The sequence below is a fragment of the Heloderma suspectum genome, chromosome 13, assembly GCF_057233095.1.
Source record: "Heloderma suspectum isolate Gila_16-S chromosome 13, 16-S_ref, whole genome shotgun sequence".
NCBI classification, from domain to species: domain Eukaryota; kingdom Metazoa; phylum Chordata; class Lepidosauria; order Squamata; family Helodermatidae; genus Heloderma; species Heloderma suspectum.
Genome location: NC_139470.1, coordinates 17,359,091 through 17,386,305, shown reverse-complemented (window position 1 = coordinate 17,386,305; position 27,215 = coordinate 17,359,091). Strand labels below are relative to the sequence as shown.

Below are 27,215 nucleotides of genomic sequence, written 5' to 3'. Positions count from 1 at the left end.
TTCCCCTCCTCAGTGGGCAGCACAGAAATGCAGGCTACTAGCCTCTTAGCAGTCTGGTAAAAAAATGTTCCAGGCTAGTAATTTTTGTGGGCTTACTTACAAGACTGGAGCACTTTATAGCCCTCAGGGAAAGGACTGGGCCTACAAGCAGAGGAGGCCTTGAACTTGCATGAATACAGTAAAATTGAACTGGAAGTATTTTTAGTAGCAACTATGATAATTTCATAAGGCCAAATAATCTCTCAAATATTTCTTACTTTGAAATCTATGAACGTGTCTGATGCTAAGAAAGCAAGTCAGAAGTATTTTCATTAGGCAGTTGTGTTGAAAACTAAGATGGTACCATTTAAAATTATACAACAGTCAATGTCCAAACAATGAAGCAGTTTTAATTAGTCCCACTTGTATTCTTTCCTGCCGAAGCTACTAGTCCCTCTCATTAGTGAGAAATAAATTCAGTCAATGGGTGTCTTGATTACATTTAACTGTCACTTTATAGTCAACTAAGCATGGGAGTTTTACAGAATTTGACACTTCCTTAGATACAAGGATCCTCTGAAGGCCAACCTAAAAGCATACATGATAGGTACCAATACTTGGGAATTTCCTACATCAGGCAACTTCTGTAGAGAGGTCTGTACCATGAGGCCTTATGCGTGTTTTGAACAGCAGCAGCATACGCAGTATCTACAGGATAAGAGAAAACATCGTAAGTGCAGTATTATGAACTCCATCACTTTCCCTAATACCATTATATGTTACTGTAATAAATGTAAATATGTTCGCCAATCTAAGATTGGACTTCAGGGAAGCACCGTAACTTAGTGGTAGAGCACATACATTGCATGTACAAGGTTCCAGATTCGGTCCCTGGCATCCCCAGGTAGGGCTGGGCAAGGTTTCTGTCTGAAACCCTGGAGAGCCACTGCCAATCTGCATAGACAATACTAAGATAGATGGACCAATAGTCTGACTTGGTAACAAGGCTATTTCTTATGTTCCTTATATCTCATCTCATAAAAACTAAGGATTCAAGTTGATATTGGCTGTACACTCAACTGCTGAAGCAAAAGGGGAGAGAGGGTGAAAATATTTTGGTGCAGAAACATAGTGGATATGGAGGTGTAAGGATTTAAAGAATTGCACCTGAACAGGAAATTAGTCTCCTTTTTCTGCATAACTTTTATTCATTTCTTCTAAATGATAAACAGAGCTGTGTGGGTAACAATCTGTGTATTTCCAGGTGGTGATGGATGGAGACTATACGAATACATTACTAGGCATTTCATTGCCACTGTCAGCGCTGACTGCAAGTACCTCCAAACGACCATTGCCTGCAGCATTGGTCCTGAACGTTTTACCTGTATAGGAAAGACCGTTATTTCACCAGGTAAGGAAGGAGCAAAACAATGTCTCATTTTCCATATCTTTTTATTAGAGAACGATCTTTAATTCCTTTATGTATTTGGGATTATTCCTGACCCTAAAGTAGTACGGAATATACATAAGATTCTATCTCACCCTAACTTACAGGATTGTAAGGATAACATTGCAAGGATAACATTGGGGGCGGGCGGGCAGATGTATGCTGCTCTGAATTTGTTGGAGGAAGCAAGATACAAATGCTGCATTTGTACATTCGTTACAGATTTATATAACTTTATCTCTTAGCATTTTACCAGTTAGGAGTTATATTTAGGGGGGAAACACAAGATTTAATATTTTAGTTGTAATATTGTTGTTGAACAGAGCTTAAATGCCTCTGAGTCTGGAACGTGTCACACTCCAAGTATCTGTGCAGTGTTCTTCTTAACACTGTGGTCAACTCATTACAGACCCCAAGTACCATATTTATATAGTTGTATTCTTCTGTTGAATAGAATGATCCTTCATAACATTTCATACTTTCTTACACAAAGTTGGAATTGTCAAATACATCTCATTAGGATTTCAAAATGGACTTAATTGAGGGGTCTCTCTGATATTGGAGCCAGATAGGCTCCAGCCAGTTGCCTCCAACCAGTGGAGGGTTAAGATGTGGAAGTTTTAGATAACCATAACCCACTGTATTTAATTTTGTTAACCTCACTACAGGTTTCACAGAGATCATGCCCTGGCAGAGTATTCCGCTCGAAGAGAGTCTTCCCATTTGCGAGAGAGGAGATGTCTTCCCCCTCAGCGAAGTAAAACTGCTGGAAAAACAAACCAACCCTCCTGACTATTTGACCGAAGCAGAGCTCATCACTCTAATGGAAAAACATGGCATTGGTAGGACATTTTAACACTAGCTGAAGCTGGAGAAAGCAAATCACTTAATTTAATCTAATAATAATCTAATGCAGGGGTGGGCAATCTTTTTGAGTCATGGGCACATTTGGCAATTTGAGAAACTGTCCTAGGTACCACCCCAAAATGGCTGCCATGGAAGGCAATGCAACGGAGAAGTTACCTGCCCAGAAGACTAAGTATTCATTTCATTTATTACATTTCTATCCCACCCAATAGCTGAAGCTCTCTGGGTGGTTTACAGAGATTAAAAACCTTAAAAATACATTATACATAGTATAAAAATCATTTACATACAGATATATAAACAGACAGCACACAGAGAGACACACGTGTATCTAAACAGTTTTAAGCAACAATAAGAAAAATCAAGGACCTGATTAAAACCTCATCATATGCTGCCAAATGTTTGCGAGAAGAGGTCTTAACCTAATGCTGAAAAGATGATAATGCTGGTGCCCGGTGGGCCTCAGGGAGATCGTTCCATAATTGGGGGGCCATTTGGAGTATGAGGCAGAAATGGAGTCTGAGCCCCAACACACTTAAGAATTCCTTTGAACCCACAGTTTTCAGTACCAACAGAAACCTATTTTACAGCAATTCCAGCTGGCAGTAAGAAAATTTGTTGTTGTTGTTTTAAAAAGTGGGAGTGGTAGAGCACCTTGGTGGACACCAAGAAAGGTGTCCAAGGCCACATTGGTGCCTCTGAGCACCATGCTGCTTGCACCTGATCTAATGTTTCTTCAAATATTTGCAAAATACTCATGGCATGTGTGCGCCTAGGATGTCTCAGAATCCTGGAAGGGGATCGGGGGGGGATGCGCATTCCCATTGGACTGTTAATTCAGGGTTGGGCAGACGTCTGGCTTGCAGGATCTACTTTGTTTTGCACTAGAAGCCCAAGGTCCCTCAGTCAGTGTCAGATGCAAAATAGAGGTTCAGATGGGTAGACATAGACTAAGAATGAAGAAACAAGATACGTCCGAGCACATAATTCAGCCAAGGAGTTTGCTTTCAGTACCAGACCTGAGTTCATAGTCCTTTAACCCCCAAATCCACTCCTGGTTGTGTCAACAGCCTAATTTAGAAAGAGCAGATGTTAAGATCTATTATTACTACTACTCCTACTAGGAACGGATGCCAGCATTCCAGTTCATATCAACAACATTTGCCAGCGCAACTATGTAACTGTGGAGAGCGGTCGCAGACTGAAGCCTACAAACCTGGGCATTGTTCTGGTCCATGGCTACTACAAAATAGGTACATTCGTGTCTACCTTTCTGTGCGTTTTTGTGCTGCTCTGGAGATCCTATGGGCAAGAGTCTAGCCAAAGGAGAAAAGCAGTAAAAAATTTGGTTAAAAAAATTACATACACGACCATACCACTGGTGGTCATTAGATGGAAATGTAGCTGAATTATGGGTACAAATATTGGTAAATGCTGTTAGACGTTCGGTGCAGCCAACTGCATAAGACACGTTGAAATGGTCCCAGGCATGGTCTGAAGGCACATGAGACAGCTACCTTGCTGAAGCTGAGCAGGTCTGGGCCTGTGCTGTGCTTGGACGGAAGACCACCTGGGAACCACATGTAGCCACCTTGATTTCTGCGATGGAAGAAAGGTGGGAAAGAAAGAAAAAGAAAGAAGGGAATTATTTAATAACACCAGCGCGCTTTTGCACAAATCCTATTTATTCCAATGGGGCTTGCAGTGGGAGCGTTTCTGGTGGATTGTGCGTGTTATACATACTCCTGCTTATACATGTTAGATCTTCTATCTATCTCTGATTTTGCTTTTAGATGCAGAGCTTGTGCTTCCCACAATCCGCAGCGCAGTAGAGAAACAACTCAATCTAATCGCTCAAGGTAAAGCAAATTATCACCAGGTCCTGGAGCACACCCTGGATATCTTCAAAAGGAAGTTTCATTACTTTGTTGATTCAATTGCTGGTAAGGGTTTTTTCATACTTGAATTTACATAGTCCTGCCTGTTGAAATCAAGAAGCAAACAAGTTGTATAGAATTCTCTGATTGTCGAAGAGGGTTTGTTGTGTTCTCTTTGGGAAGGTACATACAACTAGGAAGTTCATAAACACAACAGCCAGTGTGGTGTAGTGGCTAGAGTGTTGGACCGGGAGCCGGGAGATCCGGGTTCTAGTCCCCACTTGGCCATGGAAGCTCACTGGGTGACTTTGGGCCTGTCAGACTCTCAGCCCAGCCTACCTCACAGGGTTGTTGTTGTGAGGATAAAACAGAGAGGAGGAGGATAATGTAAGCTGCCTTGGGTTCCTTGCAAGAGGAAAAAGGGCAGGATGTAAATACAATAAATAAATAAGTACTCACTATGATCCTCAGATTTTAACTGCAGCTGCAATGATACTTTGCCTTTAAACTTGAGAGGCAGAACCAAGTTCCCGGGGCTGCTCTTTAAATTGTCTTAAACTTATTCAAATTTTCAGATGCACATATGCTGCTCAAAATGTTGGTCTGTTAGAAAAAATCCCAAATCCTTGTTACCTAACTGTGGATCATGACAGGGTTCGTTGAACTCTTGCAAACCAGAAACAAGTCAAAAGAAAGAAAAATCTCACAAGCTTAGGAGAGCATGATTTTTGGAAGTAGGCCCTTGGTCATGGAATATTTAAAGCTGAGAGTATCACTCCTCTTCAATACAGCTGTTTGAAATATCAGGCTGATCAATGCTAGTTAACTTGTTGCTCCTTGCAATAGCGTTGGCTTCACCCCTGTCACCTAATACTCATCCCTTCTTCTCCAGTTCCTGCCACACATAGTTGCTATCTGCTGCTCTCACACCAAAGTTTGCAAATGGAATAAATTAGAAAAATTGACTGCAATGCCAACAACGCTTGGAAATGTGTTCCATTGACATCAGTGGTGCTTACTTCCAAATTAATATGCCCATGGTCGAGTGTATATACATTTGCTTGCATTGAAATTTGTTGCGGTCATAACATTGTTGAATGGAGAATCTGAAAATAGTTATGAAAAGAACTATTCATTGGGCCCATTCACATCCCACCACTATTTTGAATACACAACTTCTGATTGGCCTGATCATAGCTTGCTCCATGACGTAGGTTGCTCCGTTAACTTTCGGTTGTTTAACCCAGAAAAAAATCATAATGTCTGGGTTTGCACATCATGAAGCAACATAGGATTGGGCCGATCAGAGGTTGCAAATTCAAAACAGCAGTGGCACACGACCTGGCAAATCGTGGGTTAATTAACCCACAATTTGCCACTGTTACATGCAGATCAGGTCATTGGCTGCACCCCAATCTTTCCACTTAGGACGTAGCCACATTTTAGAATGGTTTTGAGTTGTTCATCGGTTCAGTTTCTTGTTTTCTATGGCTGGGAGCAAGGAAGAGTTACACAGTTGTAGAGTTCCAACATTTCTGTGACTTTATTTTTGGCAGGTATGGATGAATTGATGGAAGTGTCCTTTTCACCACTCGCTGCCACAGGCAAACCTCTCTCCCGTTGTGGAAAATGTCATCGTTTTATGAAGTACATCCAGGTAAAGAGAATCTAGAATTTAAATTAATATCAGGTAAGAGATGCAAAGATAACTTTGTCTATGGCTTTCCATTTAAAAAACAACAACCACCTAATGGTCAAGGTGGCTTAGAACATGTTAAAAAGCATTAACATCATCTCAACAATAAAAAATAACAAGTTAACCGATAGGAGTATATCAGATAAAATAAAAATTCAGTCTCCTAAGGATCAGCGGAATAACTTGACTTTAGCAGGCTAAAATCCTACCAAAAAGGAAAAGTGTTGCAAGATGGTAAAAGACCAATGAAGGGGTGGTGGTGGTGGCAGTGAGCTTCCCTGAGCAGGGAGTTCCACAGCTTTGGTGCAGCCACAGTGAAGGCTGTCCCCCACATTTCACCAGCCACTCCTCAGTTACTGATTGGACACAGAAAAGAGCCTCTGGCAGATCTTAATGAGCAGGCAGGCTCATATGGAAGGAGATGATCCTTTAAGTATCTTGGTCTTCAGCCATATAAGGCATTAAAGAGGATAATTGTTTGAATCGTGCCTGGAAATGAACCAAGAGCTAATGCAATGGTTCTAATGGGGGTGTTGCATGCTCCCAAGAACTGGCTCCAGTCAACACTATAGCTGCTGGATTCTGGAACAGACTTTTCCAGCTGCTTTTCAGAGGCAGCCCAGATTAAATATGTGATAAAAGGGTTCTGCAAATAGTGGATGAGTCCTAGAAGGTCAAGTGACACTCCAATTAGGTGTTCCATTTTTTACCAATTGAAGATGACTTCAGAGTAAGATGTGGGGGAAGAAAAGTCAGCATCTTTCTTAATGACATTTTCCTTCGCTCTTTCTAGGCAAAGCCAAGCCGTTTGCACTGTTCTCACTGTGACGAGACCTACAGTCTTCCCCAGAATGGTACTATCAAACTCTACAAAGAGTTACGATGCCCACTGGATGACTTTGAACTGGTGCTGTGGTCCTCTGGATCTAGAGGGAAGAGCTACCCGCTGTGCCCTTACTGTTACAATCATCCCCCTTTCAGGGACATGAAAAAAGGTTAGGCTCCCTTCAATAAACTGTATATTGGTTATTTCCGTTTGTGACACATTTTTAATAATCTCCCTCTCAGTGTTAAAAGAACAAAACTGCTGCAGGTATCATTCTGACAACTTGGGAGAGCGTTGTTGTTGTTCAGTCGTTCAGTCATGTCCGACTCTTCGTGACCCCATGGACCATAGCACGCCAGGCCTTCCTGTCCTGCGCTCTCTCCCGGAGCGTGCTCAAGTTCATATTCATTGCATCCGTGATGCTATCTAGCCATCTCATCCTCTGCCGTCCCCTTCTCCTTTTGCCTTCAGTCTTTCCCAGCATCAGCGTCTTTTCCAGGGAGTTTTCTCTTCGCATTAGGTGGCCAAAATATTGGAGCTTCAGCTTCATTATCTGTCCTTCCAATGAGCACTCAGGGTTGATTTCCTTTAGGATGGACTGATTTGACCTCCTTGCTGTCCAGGGGACTCGTAAGAGTCTTCTCCAGCACCCCAGTTCGAAAGCATCAATTCTTCGGCGCTCAGCCTTCCTTATAGTCCAGCTCTCACAGCCATACATTACTACTGGGAAAACCATAGCTTTGATTAGACGGACCTTTGTCGGCAAGGTGATGTCTCTGCTTCTTACTATGCTGTCTAGGTTGGCCATAGCTTTCCTCCCAAGGAGCAAGCGTCTTTTAATTTCATGGCTACAGTCACCGTCTGCGGTGATCTTGGAGCCCAAGAAAGTAAAATCTGTCACTGCTTCCATTTCTTCCCCTTCTATATGCCAGGAAGTGATGGGGCCAGATGCCATGATCTTGGTTTTTTTAATGTTGAGTTTCAAACCAGCTTCTGCACTCTCCTCTTTCACCCTCAACAAGAGGCTCTTGAGATCCTCTTCGCTTTCTGCCATTAGGGTGGTATCGTCTGCATATCGGAGGTTGTTGATAATTCTCCCAGCAATCTTAATTCCGACCTCTGATTCATCCAACCCGGCATTTCTCATGATGTACTCTGCATATAAGTTAAATAAGCAGGGTGACAATATGCAGCCTTGTCGTACTCCTTTCCCAATTTTGAACCAATCGGTTGTTCCATGTCTGGTTCTTACTGTTGCTTCTTGACCCTCATACAGGTTTCTCAGGAGACAGGTAAGGTGGTCTGGTACTCCCATCACTTTAAGAATTTGTTGTGTGGATCACAACAGTTTGTTGTGATCCACACAATCAAAGGCTTTAGCGTAGTCAATGAAGCAGAAATAGACGTTTTTCTGGAATTCTCTTGCTTTCTCCATGATGCAGCGAATGTTGGCGATTTGATCTCTAGTTCCTCTGCCTCTTCTAAACCCAGCTTGTACTTCTGGTAGTTCTCGGTTCGCATACTGCTGAAGCCTAGCTTGTAGGATTTCGAGCATCACCTTGCTGGCATGTGAAATGAGCGCAATTGTGCGGTAGTTTGAACACTCTTTGGCGTTGCCCTTCTTTGGAATTGGAATGTAAACTGACCTTTTCCAGTCTTGTGGCCACTGTTGAGTGTTCCAGATTTGTTGGCATATTGAATGCAGCACTTTAACAGCATCATCTTTTAGGATTTTAAATAGCTCGGCTGGAATACTGTCATCTCCGCTAGCTTTGTTGTTACTAATGCTTCCTAAGGCCCACTTGACTTCACTCTCTAGGATGTCCGGCTCAAGTTCAGTGACTGCACTATCATGGCTATCAGGGACATTCAGATCTTTCCTGTATAGTTCTTCTGTGTATTCTTGCCACCTCTTCTTAATCTCATCTGCTTCTGTTAGGTCCCTGCCTTCTTTGTCCTTTATCATGCCCGTCTTTGCACAAAATGTTCCCTTGAGATCTCCAATTTTCTTGAAGAGATCTCTAGTCTTTCCCATTCTGTTGTTTTCCTCGATTTCTTTGCATTGTTCATTTAAGAAGGTCTTCTTGTCTCTCCTTGCTATTCTCTGGAACTCTGCATTCAGTTGGGTATATCTTCCCCTTTCTCCCTTGCTTTTCGCTTCCCTTCTTTCGTGAGCTACTTGTAAAGCCTCATCAGACAGCCACTTTGCTTTCTTGCGTTTCTTTTTCTTTGGGATGGATTTCGTTGCTGCCTCCTGAACAATGTTACGGACCTCCGTCCATAGTTCCTCAGGCACTCTGTCTATCAGGTCTAATCCCTGAAATTGGGAGAGCATACTTGAAAACTATTTTGAGTCTTGGGATCCCTACTGATGATCAGATTTTCTCTCAAAGGAATGTGCCTGCAAGTCATTCCTGTGATTGAAATTGTATCAGAGGTATGTATATTTGCATTTACTTGCAAGTCAGACATGGGTACACAGAGCACATACATTTCTGACTTGTAAGTTAACAGATGCGTAGATGCTTCTGAATACAGTTTCACTTATAGGAAATAACTGCTTGGGAACATTCGCATTAGTGAAATCTGTGGGGCTCTATTCACTATTAATAAATGAAAAGTTAGCTGAACTCAGCTGCCTATAAAGCATGATTTGTTCTCTCCTTCCTGCACAGAAGGGGCCACTCTTGTTATCTTCTTTCCCAGCAGAAGAATTCTGAAACAAGTCCTGCTTGGCCCCAATCCCATACACAGGTCTTTTAGGAATGTACATGGCTATAAGTGCTCCACAAATCACGAAATATAATCTCTGATGCAACATTTGACAACTACTGCAAAATATTGAGAATCCCAGCTTTCACTCTGAAAAGGGGCAAGTTTCTCATTTGAAACCTCTCTCTTTTTCAAACATGAAGAACAATTTTATTTCAAGGTATAAAAAACAGAAGGGTTTCTTGATGAAGCTTCTGGTGCTCTATCCAGGGAGTGGCCCTACATAGCCATTGCCCCTTTCCCCAGTCTCTGTCTCAATTTCTAAACAGGCCTCTCACAAAAATCCAGATTTATACAGAGAAATCCAAATTGTACAATGAGAATAAAAATGCAGAGCTGCCTGATTTGCATAATTTCCCCAGTCATGAGATTTGGACTGTTAGATTACAGAATTTGTTGGGTGGTGGGTTTTTTTTGCAGAACTCAAGCTCCAATTATTTACTCTTTGTCATACAGAAGGGGCCCAGAAAATGAGCCACAAAGTTTCCTCGTGGTCTGTTTTGTTGCTCTTTGTTCTTTAGGAATGGGCTGCAATGAGTGTACCCACCCCACATGCCAGCACTCCCTGAACATGCTTGGAATCGGACAGTGCGTGGAATGTGAGAATGGAGTGTTGGTGCTTGACCCAACCTCTGGGCCCAAGTGGAAGATGGCCTGCAACAAATGCAACGTGGTAGTACACTTCTTTGAAAACGCCCACAAGGTACGAGTGTCGGCAGAGACCTGTGAGTCATGTGACGCTGCATTGGTGGATGTGGATTTCAATAAAGCCAAGTCTCCCCTCCCTAGCAATGAGACGCAGCACTCCGGCTGTGTGTTCTGTGACCCTGTCTTCCAGGACCTGGTTGAATTAAAGCATGCAGCGATGAAGCATCCCATGCACCGTGGCGGACAGGGGAAAAGGCAGGGCAGAGGAAGAGGAAAAGGCAGGAGGCCTGGAGGAAGGCTAAATCCAAAGAAACCAAAAGACAAAATGGCTGCTCTGGCTGCTTATTTTGTATAATAATGACCCTCGTGGTAACAATTGAATAATAAAACTCCAAAGTCTTTGTTGCAGTTATTCTTGCCAGTTCTCTTTGACTCTAAACACTTTAATTCGCTTCTGTGTTGGACCAATAAAAGGAAAGGTTACGACGATTCAGGAGTTTTAATTTAGGAAACAGGCAACAGAGTGGGGACGTGATAGAGGTTTAGAAAATATATGCAAGTGGATAGAGAAGTTTTTTCTTCTCATACTAGAACCTGGCATAATCCAATGGAACTGATTTACAGGAGATTCGGGACAGACAAAAGGAGGAACTTCACACAGCATGCAATTAATTTATGGAATTTGCTGCCACAAGATTTCTTATGGCCACTACATTGGGTGGTTTTAAAAGGGCATAAGGCTATCGATGACTATTGGTCATGACGCTGCAACAATAACAACAGAAAAGGGCTATTGCATTCATGTCCTGTTTGTGGGCTTCTCAGAGGCCTCTGGTTGGCCACTGTGGGAATGGGATGGTGGCCTAAATGGGCCGTTGGTCTGATCCAGCAGGCCTCTTTTTACGTTCTTAAAAGGCATCATATCCCCTTCTTTGGCTGCAGTCTTACCCAGTCTTTTTAAAAATCCAACTGAAGACAATAGGATTTATTTAAGCAACCTGTCTTTCAGAGACGTACCTCAAGTAAGTGGGGTATAACTTACAACGTCCTAACTACTTTACACTCTTTTTATTTATTTATTACATAGATTTATATACTACTTTTCAGTGGGCTACCAAAGCAGTTTACAGAAATGATAAAAACATAAAATATAACAAAACACAGTAAAATAATCACTAGTCAACTATAACCATTTGGGTTTGGTCACCCTTCAGGGAATGCCTGCATGAAGGTCTTGAGCAGTTATCTAAAGATCAAGACTGAAGACACCCAATACCTGTTATTGGACCTGCTGCTAGGATGCCAAAAAAAGGGGACACGGTTTTGAACTTGCACTAGTCTTCTTCACACTGCAACCGAATCCGCAGAGTAAACACAAAACTCTGGGATTTCAGGGTTGGGAAGACAAACTGTTTCAGATGTTTCATGCAGTTCTTAGTGTTTCGAGATGAAGAATGCTGGCAAGTCCCCTAGAGATGAGCTGCCTTGGGACAAAAACAGCAATCTACCAAATTAATCTCACTGCTGTGTATAATAATGGCCAATGCTATTGTGGGAAAAAGGAAACATTCCTCCTGTGCAAGCACCGAGTCATTGCTGACTCCTAGAGGGACACTGCTTTTGTAGCACAAGTCTAAAAGGGATAGGGACTAGAGTTATTCTGATCCTGGAGATTAAGTGAATGCCTTCAAGTTTTGTAATCGGAGAATTTCACTGAACCCCAACCTAAATCCAGTTCAGTAATTATATATATTATAGCAAGACGGAACTGGATCTGAACCTACAATCCCTTTGCTGCCTTGAATCCAAACTGAAAAAAATGGTAACTGGTTCAATAATTAGGTGTTCAGGAGATTCTGCAGAGGGGTACCAAGAGACATTTCCTGGGAAACCATCAGACAAGAGCAGGAGAGGGAGTCGGTCGTGTTCTCTTCTATTTATCTTAAATCTATATTTGTGGGTGTCCATTTCAGTTGTGTCATGTACTGAAAATATAGCCTTGGATATAAGGTATGGAGAAGGGGTGAGTTATTTATTTATTTGACTTGTACCCTGGAATTGAGCTTGCACTTGTGGGTTCCAGGGGGTAATACTCCTGGTCATGACATCTGTACTGAGAACAGCTATGTGAGACAGGCTACTGTTTGCTATGATTATGTCTTTTGCTGGCTGCATCCTGGGGTGATAGAATGGTTTGGTTGTTACCTATCTCACAACCGTAATGTTGCTTCCTGTGAGTTAATGTTCTCCTTGGCGAGCCAAGGATCAGTCATTTCGAATTAGTGCTATGACTGGTGGCGGTGGCAGCAATGCCATCACATGCTTTGCTCTTGCTGGAAGGAGTTGTCTAGATGTCGCAGTGTGACTGGTGAGATGCAAAACAATTGCTAGGGGCTCTCTGGGAGGGGATGTGGGCACTCCTGGTACTGCACCTGTGTGTAACTTCATAAACTCTGCTCAGCATTTTTTTTTTATTTCTATCTGCCTGTCTATACCGCCCAGTAGCCGAAGCTCTCTGGGCGGTTCACAAAAACTAATACCAAAAAGCGCAGGGTAAAACAATATGAAATATAAAAGCATTAAAACCACAATATAACAATACAGCCAGAATAAAACCTAACAGCAATGCACAGATTTAAAACACCAAAGGTAAAAGACTAGAAAGCTAAAATGTCTGGGAGAATAAAAAGGTCTTCACCTGGCATACATTCTTGCCTTGCTAATTTTGCACTACTTGAAAAGGCAACCATCTTATGCAAACTGTAGGATCAGCATGTGCACTGTAAGAAAATTAGATACAGTTGGTAAGGATGGTACTGCCCAAACTTCACATGCCCCAGATGCTCCCAGGACACACAGGTTAAGTCTGCTTTAACAAAAACAGCAAAGGGTGTTTGTGATCGATCCCTTTAAAGACTTAATAGCGCACTCCTGTGCACGTTTAGGTGGAAGTAAATCCCACGATTTTCAATGGTGCTTACTCCTTTATAGGTATGGTATTGCAATCCTAAGCACACGAGGGACTAAATTACATTGAACTAAGTGAGGCTTACTTTTAAGCACAGGATTGCACTGCTAATGTGGTAGACGCTAGAACAGGCCTGCCCTGAGCTTCACTTTTGGAAGATAACAGTGTGTGTTAAATGCAGAGGCAGGAGATGCAATCAGCAGGTGATTCTTGCCCTCGCTCCTGTCAAATATCATCCTGACCTATTGAAAACAAACACCCACAGCAGGCAGACACAGCGGTTTCTTCTGCTATTGGAGAATTTCACAGGGAGGTCATGGCGCTCCTGTTCCATGGGCTGGAAAAAATACCACTTTTTTGCGTTTGGGGAAAACACGAAATGGAGGAAGACACCCTGGAGGGTAAAGAACCCGCAAACGTCTTGAGAGAGTGCCGTCTCAATAGCAGCATAAAAGCTCCATGTGATGAACGCTGTAGTGATGGCCGCTACTTTGGATGGCTTTAAAAGATTAGAGAAATTCATGGAGGCTCAGGCTACTAGTGCTGATGGCTGTATGCTGTCTCCAGGATCAGAGGAAGTATGCCTATGTATACTAGTTGCTGGGGAACATGAGCATAAGGGTGCTATTGCACTCGTCCTGCTTATGGGTTTCCGGTGGGCGGCTGTTTTGCCGCTGTGTGAACAAAACGCTGGACTAGATGGACACTTGGATTGATCCAGCATGGCTCTTCAGAGGGAGCAATCCTATCGGGATCGATGGTGACCACCTATCCAGTGCAGGGCAGGAGAAGTGAGGAGCAGATCTCCGCTGCGCTCCCGCTGCCCTGCTTTCACGGCTAGATAGCCGATTTTGGCTGTCTAGCCACAGGACCTTGGAGTACGGGGAGAGGTGGCCAGACAAGATGTAGGAAGTGTCGTACCAGCACTTCTGACCACCCTACCCTGGCCCGCCCCCGGGAACGCCCCATTTCCCCTGCTCCGCGCTGCTCTTCCAAGTGCAGCGCGTGGGGCCAATCCGTGCTGCCTACGAGGTGGTGCGGGCGGGGGTGGAGGTCAGCTCTCCAGGAACCGACCAATCCTATGGTCGTCTAGCTGCTAACTAGCGGCCATAGAATCATGCCCTTATGTTCTTAAGTCTGACAACGTGGTGAGAGCCAGCTTGGTGTAGTGGCTAGAGTGTTGGACTGGGAGCTAGGAGATCCGAGTTCTAGTCCCCACTTGGCCATGGAGGCACCCTGGGTGACTTTGGGCCCGTCACAGACTGTCAGCCCAACCTACCTCACAGGGTGATTATTGTGAGGCTAAAATGGAGAGGAGGAGGATAATGTAAGCCACCTTGGGTTCCTCACAAGAGGAAAAAGGCGGGATATAAATGCAATCAATCAATCACATGGTCTCTCGTCCACAAAATCTTCTGCCCCAATAAAGTTCCAGTCCTAGATCCACTTACCTGGGTGTATGCCCCATTAAATTCAATGCAGCTGAGTAGACATATATAGGATTGCACTATAAGTCTGCGCTCTTACGCCCACTTACCTGGAAGTAAGCTCCATCAAACAGTGAGACATCTGCGTAGTCATGCATAGGATTGAGCTGTAAATATGTTAATCTTTTAAGATATGCCATAAGACCTCTCTCTCTCACACACACACATGCACGTACGTTTCTGTTTTCATTTCATTGTATTTCTCTCCCACCCCATAGCCAAAGCTCTCTGGATGGTTCACAGAAATTTTTAAAAAACATAAAAATGCATTATACAAAGTGCAAAACCATTTACATAAAAACATGTGAACAGATAGCACACACACAGACAACATATAAAAACATTTTGTAAACAATCAAAGACAATCCAGGATCTGATTAAAAACTCATTATATGCTGCCAAATGCCTGAGAGAAGATGGCATTTTTAACCTGCCGCTGAAAAGATACAATGTTGGTGCCAGAAGGTCCTTGTCAGGGAGATCTTCCATAATCATTTCGGGGGCCATCACTGAGAAGGTCTGGTAACACGGAAGGGGAAAGATATTACTATTATTATTTATTGTAATCGTTGTTGAATTTATAAACCGCTTCACGTTGAGAGAGATGAGTGGAGTATAACGAATTAAAATACACCCCACCTCACCCCAAGAAAGCAATAAAACTCTGGCTGGAATTTAGCCATCAGTCAGGAAATGCTTGCCTGGGGGAAACAATTCAACAAAGGAAGGTAGATGCGCGCCTGACCTCCGTCTGGGACCCGCTACCCTAGGAGTGCAACCCCTTACGCAGAAGTAAACGCCACTGAGTTCAATGGGCCTCCGCCCCCCATTACGTGCGGAGAGGGCCGCAGCTTGAAGGGCATGCACTCCTGCAGATTTCCCAGCCGGTCTCCAACTCCATGAGAGCCAGCGCGGTGTAGTGGCAAGAGTGTTGGACTAGGAGCCGGGAGATCCGGGTTCCAGTCCCCACTCGGCCGTGGAAGCACACCGGGTGACTTTGGGCCAGCCACAGACTCTCAGCCCAGCCCACCTCACAGGGTTGTCGTTGTGAGGATACAATGGAGAGGAGGAGGAGGAGAATGTAAGCCGCCTTGGGTTCCTGGCAAGAGGAAAAAAGGCGGGGTATAAATGCAATAAATAAATAAATAAATAAAATAACTCTGGAGGGGCCACCAGGAGGCCCTCAGTCGTTGCCCAGTCACAAGGAACGAAAGGGGCCAATAAAGCTGGATTTCCCGAGCCCCAGGCCCTCGGCTTGTTCCTGTCATAATTCATACCCCCGCCGCCCCGCGTTTGCCCCGTGGCTGGCTGGGGAGCGCCTCTCCCCCGCCCGGCCCTGACAGGAACCGTTTCCAGGCGGGGCCCGCGCCACTCCGCTTCCCCGGGCGGCAGCGGCGGAGGCCGCCAGCAGGGAGGCGGGAAGGGAAGGAGGCGGAGGCCGAGGCCGAGGCCGCGGCCAGGCTGCGGCGGAGCCGCCCCCCCCCGCCTCCTCCTCCTCCTCCTCCTCCTCCCGCTCAGCCCTGACGCCGGCCAGGCGCCGAGGCCATGGCCTGCCCGGAGGCGGCGCGGGGCTTCTTGGGCTCCCTCCTGCGGGACTTCCCGAGGCCGCTGGGCCCGGAGGCTGCCCTGCCTTGGGGCCCGCCGCCGGGCCGCGGGGGCGGCCTCAACCAGGCCGAAGCGCCGGCGGAGCTGGCCGAGCTGGCCAGGGCCTTCCTGGGCGGCAGGTAGGACGGGGAAAGGATGGACAAGGGAAGGGGAGAGGAGGAGGAGGAGGAGGAGAGGGCCGGGGGCGCCGCGCCCGTGCCTGGCAGCGCCTGAGCGGGGGCGAAGGGAGAAGGGAGGCGAGAGGCGGGGGCGTCGCAAGGAGGCAGGAGCTGGGCTCGGGGTGGGTGCCATTCGCCCGTGTGCGCGGGCAGGCTGGGGTCATCCCCCAGTTACGGCGCGCCCCGCTCCGTGCACGTGTGCGCGCTAATAATCCCGCTGGGCGGTGTAGAAATGAAATAACCAATCAATCAATCAATGATTAGTGCATGTGTGTAGGGAGTGGGGCTCGGAGTAACGGAGGAGGGGTCAGAAGCGCAGATGTGGGGCGGCCGGGGCTTAATTCGTGCACGTATGGAAGGGCGGTCGGGAGCGCATCCGCCGAGAGGGTGTTGGTAACGCATGTGCGTGACTTGAGGAGAGCATATGGACGTTTGAGGAGCCCTGCTGGGCCAGAACGAGGGCCCCTCTAGGCCAGCGCCCAGGAATGTGCAGAGTCCTCCGAGGTGCCAGCAAGATGCGGTTGATGGGCCCCCTGCTACCGAGAAGGTCAGCCAGGAACATGAAAGCATCAGCAGTGCCCCGCTGGATCAGACCAAGGGTCCGTCTAATCCAGCATTCTGTTCGCACAGTGGCCAACCAGCTGCCCATGGGAAACCCACGAGCGGGACCGAAATGCAACAGCATCCTCCTGCACGTGTGCCCCAGCCACTGGTGTACACGGGCACACTGCCTCGGACCCCGGAGGTAGGGCATGTAGCCATCAGGACTAATAGCCATTGATAGCCTTCTCCTCCAGGAATTTGCCCAGTCTCACTTTAAAGCCATCCAAAGTGATGGCCATCACTACATCTTGTGGAAGTGAATTCCGGAGGAGGAGGACATAAGTGCATATGGGGAGGGTGGGATTATGCGTTCATGTGTGTATAGGGGGAGGGTCATTAGCACATGCATGAGGAAGGGCATCACTGCATTTCAGAGCCAGCGTGTGGTGTAGTGATGAGAGTATTGGACTGGGACTGGGGAAATCTGGGTTCTAATCCCCACTCAGCCATGAAGCTCATGAGGTGGCTCTGGGCCAGTCACTGACACTCAGCCTAACCTGCCTCACAGGATTGTTGGGAGGATTAAATGGAGGAGGATCATATATCCCACCTTAGGCTCCTTGGAGAAAAAGGCAAGATACAAATGCAACAAATAAGGACGCAATGGTATACATGTTTAGACAGAAAAAAGGCCTACAACTCCCAGCATTCCCCAGCCAGCATTGTAGGACTTTTTTCCAGTCTAAACATGCATAATTTTTCCAGAGGGTGGGATTATTGTTTATGGAGTGGAGATCGTTAGCATATATATGAGGAGGGTCAATGGATTTATGGGAAGGGTGGGATTATTAATGCATATGTGTATGGAGCGGGGGTCATAAGTGCATGTGTGAAGAGGGTCATAAATGCATTTGTGGGGAAGGTGGTTTATTAGTGCAAGTGTGTAGAAAGAGGATCATAATTACAGGTGGCGGGTTGTTAGTACATGTTGTATGGAGCTCCACTCCATCTATACATGTGTGGGGAGGGGATATGAATGGGGTGGGGTCATAAGTGCATGTTTGGGATTATTACTGCATGTGTTGAAAAGATTTATATCCTGCCCTTTCAATCAATGCATTCGCATTGTTCAGAGTAGTTCATTAGCACATAAAATAATGTGCTATAAAGCGGGGTCATCAGCACATGTGTATGAAGTAATTTATTCATCTATTATGCACTCAAGGTGGCTTGCCATTTAAAATGTTAAAACAAGAAAAGAAAAACAATAAAACAGCAGATCTCTCAGGCTCTGGGTGGTCTTTTCAAGAGCTGATGGCATGAGCTCCCTGGTCTGGCCTTTTCTTCTTATTTATTAGATTTGTGAGCCGCCCATCTGGCCGGCTACCCGGCCACTCTAGGCGGCGTACAATACTAATAACACCAAATACAACCAAAACAACACTGCCCTAAAAAACCCTAACCCACCCCAAACGCCTGCCTGAACAGCCAGGTTTTCAAAGCCTGGCGGAAGCTCAATACATAGGTCTTTTAAGGGAGGGGCTGGGCTAGATGGACTCTTTCAGCTAGCAGTGGTCTCTTCAGGTGCTGAGAACATGATGTGCTCCTGATTCTGAGCTCCTTTGATTGTGTTTTGTATGATTATGATTTTATGGATTGGTAAACACCTTGGGAACTATTTAAAGGTAGAATGACCAGATATAAAAGTTCTTCATAAACAAGATTGACTGACTGACTGACTGATTGATTGATAGATAAAACTGTTAACCTGCCCCTCATCGCATCTGATCTCAGGGTGGGTCACAACAATCAAATAAGCAAATACAGTTTAAAAACCAAAGCATACAGCTGTGATCATTAAACAACTATTATTATTCAGCAACCATGACCCAAAAGGCCTGCTGAAAAAAAAAGGCTTCAGGGTGCCAAAAGGTGTATAATGTAGGAGCCACCCCAGAGCCTGGAGGGCTACAACCGGGGTGCTAACGCATAGGGACTACCAGACTACAACTCCCATTACCCCCTCACCATTGGAGGGGTAATGGGAGTTGTAGTCTGGTATCATTCGTAGGGCCAGAAGTTCCCCACCCCTGTTGTAGTCTGTTAAAGTTATAGGCACCAGCTGAGGTGGACCAAAAGGGGAAACCAGGGACCCACCATACACAGCCCACTGGAATTCCAGCACTTTGGGGTAGGGCACAGGCTGCCAGAGAAAAACAGATCAAATGTTTTAGTGCCCAGGTTGGGCGAATGAGGATCAGATTAATGTTTGTTTTGCGGGAGGCCTGGGGGGTTGATTCTGCTCACCACTGTGGGAAGAAGAGACAGAATGGTAATACTTGGTTCTTGGGCTGTGTAAATGGAGCAAGACATAAGTATTGGAAGGGAGTAGTCCTGAACCGTCTCCTTCATTATCATAGCCTTTGACATTTTCTGAATCCTTGAGAGTGAAAGGAGACTGTGTACTACTTATTGTCTCTATCTCAGGGCCTGCCAATTTCATTATCTCCCAATTATCTGGATGTAAGCAAGCTGATTGAAGGCACTGTTCAGACCTGGTAAAAGTATTCACAGTATTGTTCAGATGCTTCTCTGTGTTGTTGTTTTTAATGAGGGTAGCAAGGTGTTTCCCTAATGTTGGCAGGTGGTATGATCTTGACATCAATTGCCTAAGCTGGATTTAAGGAAGACTTTGTGTTATATCAAAATCTGTTTTCATATTTGAAGACTCCCCCCTCCTACTATGTCAGTGTAGAGGATAATGTATTGAACCCTGATCCTTAATGTTTGCCTGCAAAGAAATCTAACTGATTTCAGGTGAACATATTTCCAAATCAAGATGCTTAGGACTGTAGTTTTCTAATTCTACAGCAGGATTTGTATGGACAGCAAAATAGCTCATGTGCTGCTCAATAGCCACCCCATGTCCTTTTGGCCCTTACACATGTTTTTTGTGCATAAGGAGCTGTCAGTTTGGTTTTTTAAAATGAAAATACTTCACTTCTGTTGTTTTTACTATTCTTAGTTTTTAATTTAAGTGGTACAAACTGTTCAGTCATATAATTTCATGTTCTCAAATTAGCAATGAAATTTGAGCTTTAAAGGAAACCATTTTAATAGCTTTTGTAGATTTATTCTTAGGGACAAACTAGACAAGACTACTAGTTTGGACCATTAGTACTCTTAGGGTGCAATCCTATGCATGTTTAGACAGAGAAAAGGCCTACAATTCCCAGCATGCCCCAGCCAGCATTGCTGGCTGGGGAATGCTGGGATTTGTAGGCCTTTTCTCTGTCTAAACATGCATAGGATTGCACCCTTATAAATCTTTTTTATCCAGTACTTGATTTTGTTATGATACCTTGATTTAAACTTCGATGTTTGTTGAATCTTTTAATGCCGTTCTTTCCTTATTCTTCCACAAATGGCATGCACATATTTTGGCACTCCCCTGAGAATAAGTGCATACTGGCCAGAACTGTTGTCTCTTCTACGGTTTTATATAATGTATAATATATCTACCATATTCATTATGCAATTTAAAAGTAATGCTTATTGTTGGCTAATATGGATTAAATGCAGGCCTTTAAAACTCTCCTAAATGAAAGGCTAGCTTTGTGCTGTTACACCAGCCTGAGATCAATGAAGTGAAGAGAGGGAGGAAATTAAGTTTGCTTCCGCTAAGGCACAGAAGCTCTTCCTTAATAGCTGCATACTGCTATTTCATTTCCTTGGGGAATGAAGGGGACAGGAAGTTCAGCATCCAGGTTTCTGTGTGTTGTGGAATAGGGAGTTGGGATCCCAAGGTCTTTTGGAAATGGAGATGAAACCATAGAATTTGATGAGCTGGACTCCATTCATGTTTTTCATCAATACAGCAGTTTATTTATTTATTACACTTCTGTACCACCGAATAGCCAAATCTGTCTTCTTAAACAGACACAATTATATAGATGCAGTTTCATTGGACAAACCTAAAGGAGGGACAGTTGTACAAATGGGCAAGGCTGTAAAAATCCTGTGTACTTAAAATGTTCATTTTAGTGCCTATTAATCTGAAATATTCATTTAGCCCTTCTAGGGGTACAGGTTTTTTTGCTACACAAAACACAGAACTTGAAGTTTATTTTTTATATTTCATGTTAATTACTTCAACCAAAACCTTTAATTACAATTGTCATGATTTCATAAAAAACAATCCTGAGAAGGTCCACATCATATTTACAAAATGCAAAGTGTGTGTGTGTGTGTCTTAATGATATCTAATGTTAAGAACATAAGAAGAGCCATGCTGAATCAGACCAAGGGTCCATCTAGTCCAGTGTTCTGATCACCTACTGGCCAACCAGCTGTCGACCAGGAACCCACAAGCAGGGCATGGGCACAACAGCACCCTCCCACGCACGTTAATGTTAAGTAAATAATACCCTAGTTCTTTCTGGGGGTAGAAATAGAATGTAGGATAAAATATTCACCTATTAATATGAGAGGAAACGTGGCTCTAATGAAAGAGTTGTGATTGAACAATCTTTGGTCATAATGTGTTTTGATGAAGAAGGCTTCCATTTAAAATTATGGCTGACATGGTACTCTGTGATCTAACTAATGTTAATTCAGTTAAAGGTAGTTAATCCTAATTAAATTCTACTGAATACACTGTTAGCTTGGATTTGAAACTCTATTTACCCAGTGAAAATTATTCATCCAGTTATCTAGATAAATCAAATATGAAATCAACTTAGCCTGTGTATTCCAAGGAATGTTTCGCATTTTATCATTATTAAGCTACCTAAGGATGAATCATCACTCTGTGCTTAAAATAACCATTTTACTAGGCATAAGCCACGTGTATAGGTCAATATGTGCGGTTTGGTGAATAGCATTATTAGTACTATCAGTTCAATGCATGTCTGAACAGCTATCCTAAATGCAACCATGTTTTTTTACTGGAAACCCTTGGGTGTATTTTGTGCCATGGCCTGATGTCTCAAAAGTATCTATACAGTGGTTCTGAATTAGCGTTTTTTGTGATTCACCTTCTGCTAGTGTGTCTTCAGCAAACATATTCCCCAGAGGTAGACGAAATATTACTGGAATGGGCTTTTAAAATGAGTTTGACTTAGGGCAGGGGTCCACAACTTCATTGGCCAGTGCTTAGACAGCTTCTGGCAAGAGATGCACCCCAGGCTTGTTCCTAGCCCTGGAGCTGCAGGTCAGGATGATCCACACCCTACTCCCATGCCCAGTATTCAGCAGAAGACTGGGATTTGCTTTGGATTTGTGATTGCCAAGCATGCCAAGCCTATGCACCTGCAGAGCCAAAGCAAGCCTTTGCCTCCCATCACTCTAGTTCTGAGCTGGAGGGGAGGTGGGGACTTTTGCCATCACAAATATTTGGTTGAACATCAAGATTGTGATCCCCTGACTTGGGGAGTCAGAAAGAGAAAGTGTAGAGGACATCTTGATTTTCTTATTTTGATTTTTTAAGAATTTTCCCCACCCCAGGTACAACCTGTGTAGTAGTAACGTTCATGCTGTGTTTACAACGCTTTCATCCTATCTGTCATTCTTGATGTTGATGGAAGAAGGAGCCTAACGTGTCAGCAGCTGCATTTTTTGCATACCTGGCCTGAAGCTAGTGCTGGTTGGAGAGACTGTGCATCTCAGAGATACTTGACTCCCCAAGACTCCAAAACTGTCAAGCCTCATCCAGTTTTATTACTCCTTTTCATCTGCAAGAATTCTTAAGGAGGGAGCGGCCAACTCTCCCACCCAACAAAACTTGGCACTCTGAGACCTTGTACTTGCATTCTTCCTATGAATAAGAAATTTGTATCATTGAATAAAATCTTCTCCAAATACCTTTCTTGCCAGTGGTTTAGAAAGAGTACGTTGTGATGGCTTGACCAGATTTGTTTTTGTGTATTACAGGTAGACTTGTTGGATATTTCAGTAGCACAGAGGTATTCTGCAAAGGGGGACTTGCCTGTGGAATTTTGGTTTGGGGCAACATAATCTTTTATTGTAGTGCTCATTTGAGATGTGAGGACTGCTGTGAACAATTTTTCATCCTGATTTAATAATGCTATCGGCTGGTAGGAATCTAATTGATCCATTTGCTTGCCTGGTTTTAAGATCACCGCAGTCCTCACATCTTCCTGTGAGTGTGGCGGTTACTCCCGTTTCATTATCTCATTTTATATGCTGCAATAATACATGTTTAAATTATTTAAAAATTCTGCCCCATGGCCATGTATACCTGGGGACTTTCCGTTTTTTAATTTCTTTATTATATTTTCCATTTCTCTGCTTTCAGTTGACTTATTTAATATTTGTCTGTGCTCATCCTTGCCTGTAGAATTTTGATTGGGAGTTTTGGCCAAGAGATCCATCTGTCTCTTCCTTTCCCAGAAGAGAAACATTCCTATATCACCCCCTGTACCAACAGCTTGGCAAGGAAGTAACCAATGTATGGTATTCTTGTGACCCATTAGTAAGTCCTATCTAACAAGAGAGGTATCGCAAGATTTACCTGAAGGTTCCACTTACTGATTGAGAGATTCTAGCTGCAATTCTGCATGGGCTTTCTTGGAAGTAAGCCTCATTGACTTTAGGGGGCTTACTTCTAAATAAACATACATAGGATTGTACAGTATGTTTACTAATCCCAGATGCCTCACAGGTAGTTTTGGCAAGCTTACTCAGTGGTGAGAGAAATAAGCAGTTTGAGCATGCTCCTAAGCACTATGTCCTCCAGCCAACCTAGATGTGATAATGATAATCCTAATTAATGGATGGATGCAAGAGACTTGGGATCAGAGCCAATCGTCTATGAATTCCAGTTCAGATTAAATCCTTAAAATGGTTCTTCTCTTGTTTGACCTCAAAAATAATCCTGCCTTCTAAATCTAGCTGTGGGGTATATGTCTCCATGTGCAGAACAATCTGCAAGATCTGGTTCTATCTTTATTTCAGCACTAGAAAATACAGATTGCCTTCTGCAAGCATAGATACATTCCTGGCTGCCCCCGCCAAATCCTTCCTGCCCCATTAATGAGGCTGCTTGAAGTGTGCGAAGGCAGAATTTCCTCAGTTCAACATTCTTGCTTTGGGGCTGGTGCTGATGCTGTGAGTCAGCCACATGCTTTACTTCCCCACCCACAAGCATTCTTCCAGTTTTCCTTTTTCTCCCCTATTTTTATTTAGTTCTTTGAAGTCTGTGCGCTCCCCTACTCCAGTGCTGTTATGCACTTTCCCTCCTCGTGTTAAAGAAATGGTGACCACAAGCGTGCCTGGCCGTCTACAGCAACCTTCCCCAACCCGGTTCCCTCCAGCTGTTTTGCACTACAAGTCCCAGCATTCCTGACCATTGGCCATGCTGGCTGTCACTGATGGAAGTTGATCCCAAACATCTGGAAGGGACCAGGTTGGAGAAAGCTACTCTGGATCTATGCTACCTATCTTTCCATTACAGAATATCACAGTGTTGTACTGTGCTTCCATAATTGCCCTGTTAATTATTTTTTTAAATTATCTGGAAAGGCCAGATTCTCTTTGTTTGCATTGTTTCTGTTTAGTTTTTCCTAAAAGGAAGCCAAGTATTGCTCATGCCAAAAGGTGCAGATTGCGTCCTGTAGAAAGTTCTGGAAGGAAGAGGGATGCCATTGTTACCATCACAGTTCCAATGTGGAACATGGTTGCTTTGGGAAAGAGAGAATAACAGGAAATGCCTAGAATTAGCTAAGAACTGAAAATGACCCCATTGCTGTACGTACAAAAGGAGCAAAGTCCTTCAAGTACAAAGTGGATGGGATATGTATGCACACTAAAATTAAAAAAAAATATCTTAGATGTGCAGAATAAGTTGTTATGAGTTGTAGTGCTTTGACATGAGCTTTAGGGTTGATTCACATTTTTATCAACATAGCCAAAAGGGGTTAAATATGTCAACATCTTATTGTTATTTTTTATACAAATCTGCCAATATTTACTTAATAGTGATGGTATTCTTATATTGTATTTGCTTGGTCAGTTCCTGCAGATGCTGGAGAAAAAACACATTGATTGACTTCATTTGGGTACGGTACTATGAATATCACTTCTAATTACTATTTTCAGATTTCTTATAAACAAGAAACTCACCTTTTCCAGGAAGCCTTTGGAACATTTCCCTTGTCCCGGTAACCCTACTGTAACTAAGCTAAAGTACATGTAATTGAAATAATAGTATATTCTTTCCCTGTTTACTCTGCTTCCTTTCCCCGCTTTTTGTTTCCCTGTTTCTATTTTTGATTGGAAGCCACTGTGCATAGAGATCTGTCAAATCTGTTCTTTGTAAAATACTATGTACGCAGATGATGCACTAATAAGAATAATGAGGAGGAGATATGATAATTATATATACTCTCATTTGGTTATGTTGATCACTGAATGCTGAGGCAGTAGTGGTAGGAATGCACACAGACATACCCTCCTAAAAAAAATCCAAGTTACCCCAGGACTATAGTGCATTTCCCCCCAATGGTATAAGTCAGGCTTTCTCATGCAGTTAGAATGCAAATGACAACTGTATTAATCAGTGAATTGAATGCTACAAAATTATCTTCAAACAGAACAAAGCAAATCATACCATCAGATTGCAGAAAAGAGGGAATAGCCCAAAGAAGCTATAAAAATGTCTCAATCAAATTGTTCCTAAATCAATCAATGTTTTGAAGCAGGTCCTATTTCAGTAAGAAATTCTACATATCATTGTAGAGAGATATACTTTTTTCTCCTCTCTCAACTTACGGAATGCCTTACCCTAAAATAACTTATTTCAAAAAGCATACAATCATAGAGTTGGAAAGCATCTTAGAGATCAGCCAGTCCACCCCCCTTGCTCAGGGCAGGCACAGCATCCCTGACAGATAGCTGTCCTTTGCGAAGGAGAACCCACCACCTCCTGAGGCAGTCTGTTTTACTGCTGAACAGCTCTCTGTGTTAGCAAGTTTCTTGTAATGTTTAGCCAAAATCTGCTTCCTTGCAATTCCCACCCATGGTTTCTAATCCTGCTCTCTGGAGCAATGGAAAAGTCTGCTCTATCTTCTGCATGACAGCTTTCAGATATTTGAATACTGCTATCATGTCTCCTCCTTAATCTTCTCTTCTCCAGGCTAAACATACCCACCTCTTTCAACCATTCCTCACAGGTCTTGGTTTCCAGACTCTTCACTGTCCAGGTCGCTCTTCACTGGACACACTCCAGATTGTCAATGTCCTTCTTAAAGTGTGATGCTCAGAACTGGATACAGTACTCCAAAAGCAGTCTGACACAAAATTCTGTGGAACTATTACTTCCCGTGACCTGGGCACAATGCTTCTGTTAATGTAGCCTAATATTGCATTCACTTTTTTAGCAGCTGCATCACACTGCTGGCTCATATTCAACTTTTGATTCACTAAGACGCCTAGGTTCTTTTCACTGCTGCCAAGCCAGTTCTTCCCCATCCTATAGTTATGCCTTCGATTTTTTTAATCTCTAAATTAAGGTTTTGTATTTATCTCTGTTGAATTTCATCATGTTAGAATGGACACAGCGTTCCAGACCATTAAGACCCTTTTGAATCTTGATCCTGTCATCTTTGGTGTTGGCTGTCAGATTTGACAAGCAACCCCTCTACACTCTCATCCAGGTCATTTATAAAAACGTTGAACAGCACAGGGCCTAGGACAGAGCCCTGCAACACTCCACTAGAGACCTCCCTTCAGGTGGATACTGAGCCATAAATGATACACCAAACTAGTAACTCGCTCAAAAAAAGGAGATAAAGTTAGTCTGGCATGACTTATTGCTGACAAACCCATGTTGACTCCTAATAATCAATGCATTATTTTCTAGATGCTCACAGATGGAACACTTAATAATCTGTTCTAGAAGTTTACCTGTTATTGATATGAGGCCGACTGAGCTGTAGTTTCTTGAATCCATCTCCACCCCCCACCCCACCCCTTCTTGACAATGAGAACATTTGCTTGTCTCCAGTTTTCCAACCCTTCACCAGTCCTCCAGGAGTTCTTAAAAATTACAGATAGTGGCTCTGAAATAATGTTCACAGGCTCCTTTAGCATCCATGGATGTAATTCATCCATCCCTGGAGACTTGAATTCACTTTAAGTAGCTAGGTGTTCTCTAACCAGTTCCTTACCCATCATGGGCTGCAAGCCCCTCCTTAGAAGGTATGTTTGTCTGGCCTGTTTTCTGCAGGTGTTGAGACAGTAAGGCTCTGCTATCAGGATTCATGAGATAATTTCTGTGTCAGATTGGCATTTGAACCCAGGGAAGCAGTTTATCCCAGTTTGA

General features: G+C 43.8%; 2 protein-coding genes and 1 long non-coding RNA gene across 7 annotated transcripts in view; 2 read left to right on the top strand and 1 right to left on the bottom strand.

The window, feature by feature from the left end:
- Positions 1-10,600, top strand: part of TOP3B (DNA topoisomerase III beta) — a 28,978-nt gene extending 18,378 nt beyond the window's left edge. For 2 of the 4 annotated variants that reach the window (XM_084820058.1, XM_084820059.1), the window contains exons 12-19: positions 1,244-1,390; positions 2,095-2,268; positions 3,418-3,546; positions 4,087-4,236; positions 5,727-5,827; positions 6,660-6,861; positions 9,986-10,167; positions 10,303-10,599. In XM_084820058.1, coding sequence (XP_084676184.1) covers positions 1,244-1,390; positions 2,095-2,268; positions 3,418-3,546; positions 4,087-4,236; positions 5,727-5,827; positions 6,660-6,861; positions 9,986-10,167; positions 10,303-10,467 — 1,250 coding nt within the window. In that variant the 3' untranslated portion in view covers positions 10,468-10,599. Of the gene's footprint in view, positions 1-1,243; positions 1,391-2,094; positions 2,269-3,417; positions 3,547-4,086; positions 4,237-5,726; positions 5,828-6,659; positions 6,862-9,985 lie in introns of all 4 variants that reach the window. The other 2 variants (XM_084820055.1, XM_084820056.1) reach the window with 1 other exon arrangement.
- Positions 1,422-16,051, bottom strand: LOC146336101 (uncharacterized). The gene is made up of 5 exons (XR_014785768.1): positions 15,845-16,051; positions 15,016-15,086; positions 14,618-14,649; positions 12,811-12,892; positions 1,422-3,892 (listed from the first exon to the last, which is right to left on the bottom strand). It is a non-coding gene; the product is annotated as an uncharacterized LOC146336101 (long non-coding RNA).
- Positions 16,024-27,215, top strand: part of PPM1F (protein phosphatase, Mg2+/Mn2+ dependent 1F) — a 33,060-nt gene continuing 21,868 nt past the window's right edge. For both annotated transcript variants that reach the window (XM_084820061.1, XM_084820060.1), the window contains exon 1: positions 16,024-16,291. In XM_084820061.1, the coding sequence (XP_084676187.1) occupies positions 16,113-16,291 (179 nt within the window). In that variant the 5' untranslated portion in view covers positions 16,024-16,112. The remainder of the gene's footprint in view (positions 16,292-27,215) is intronic.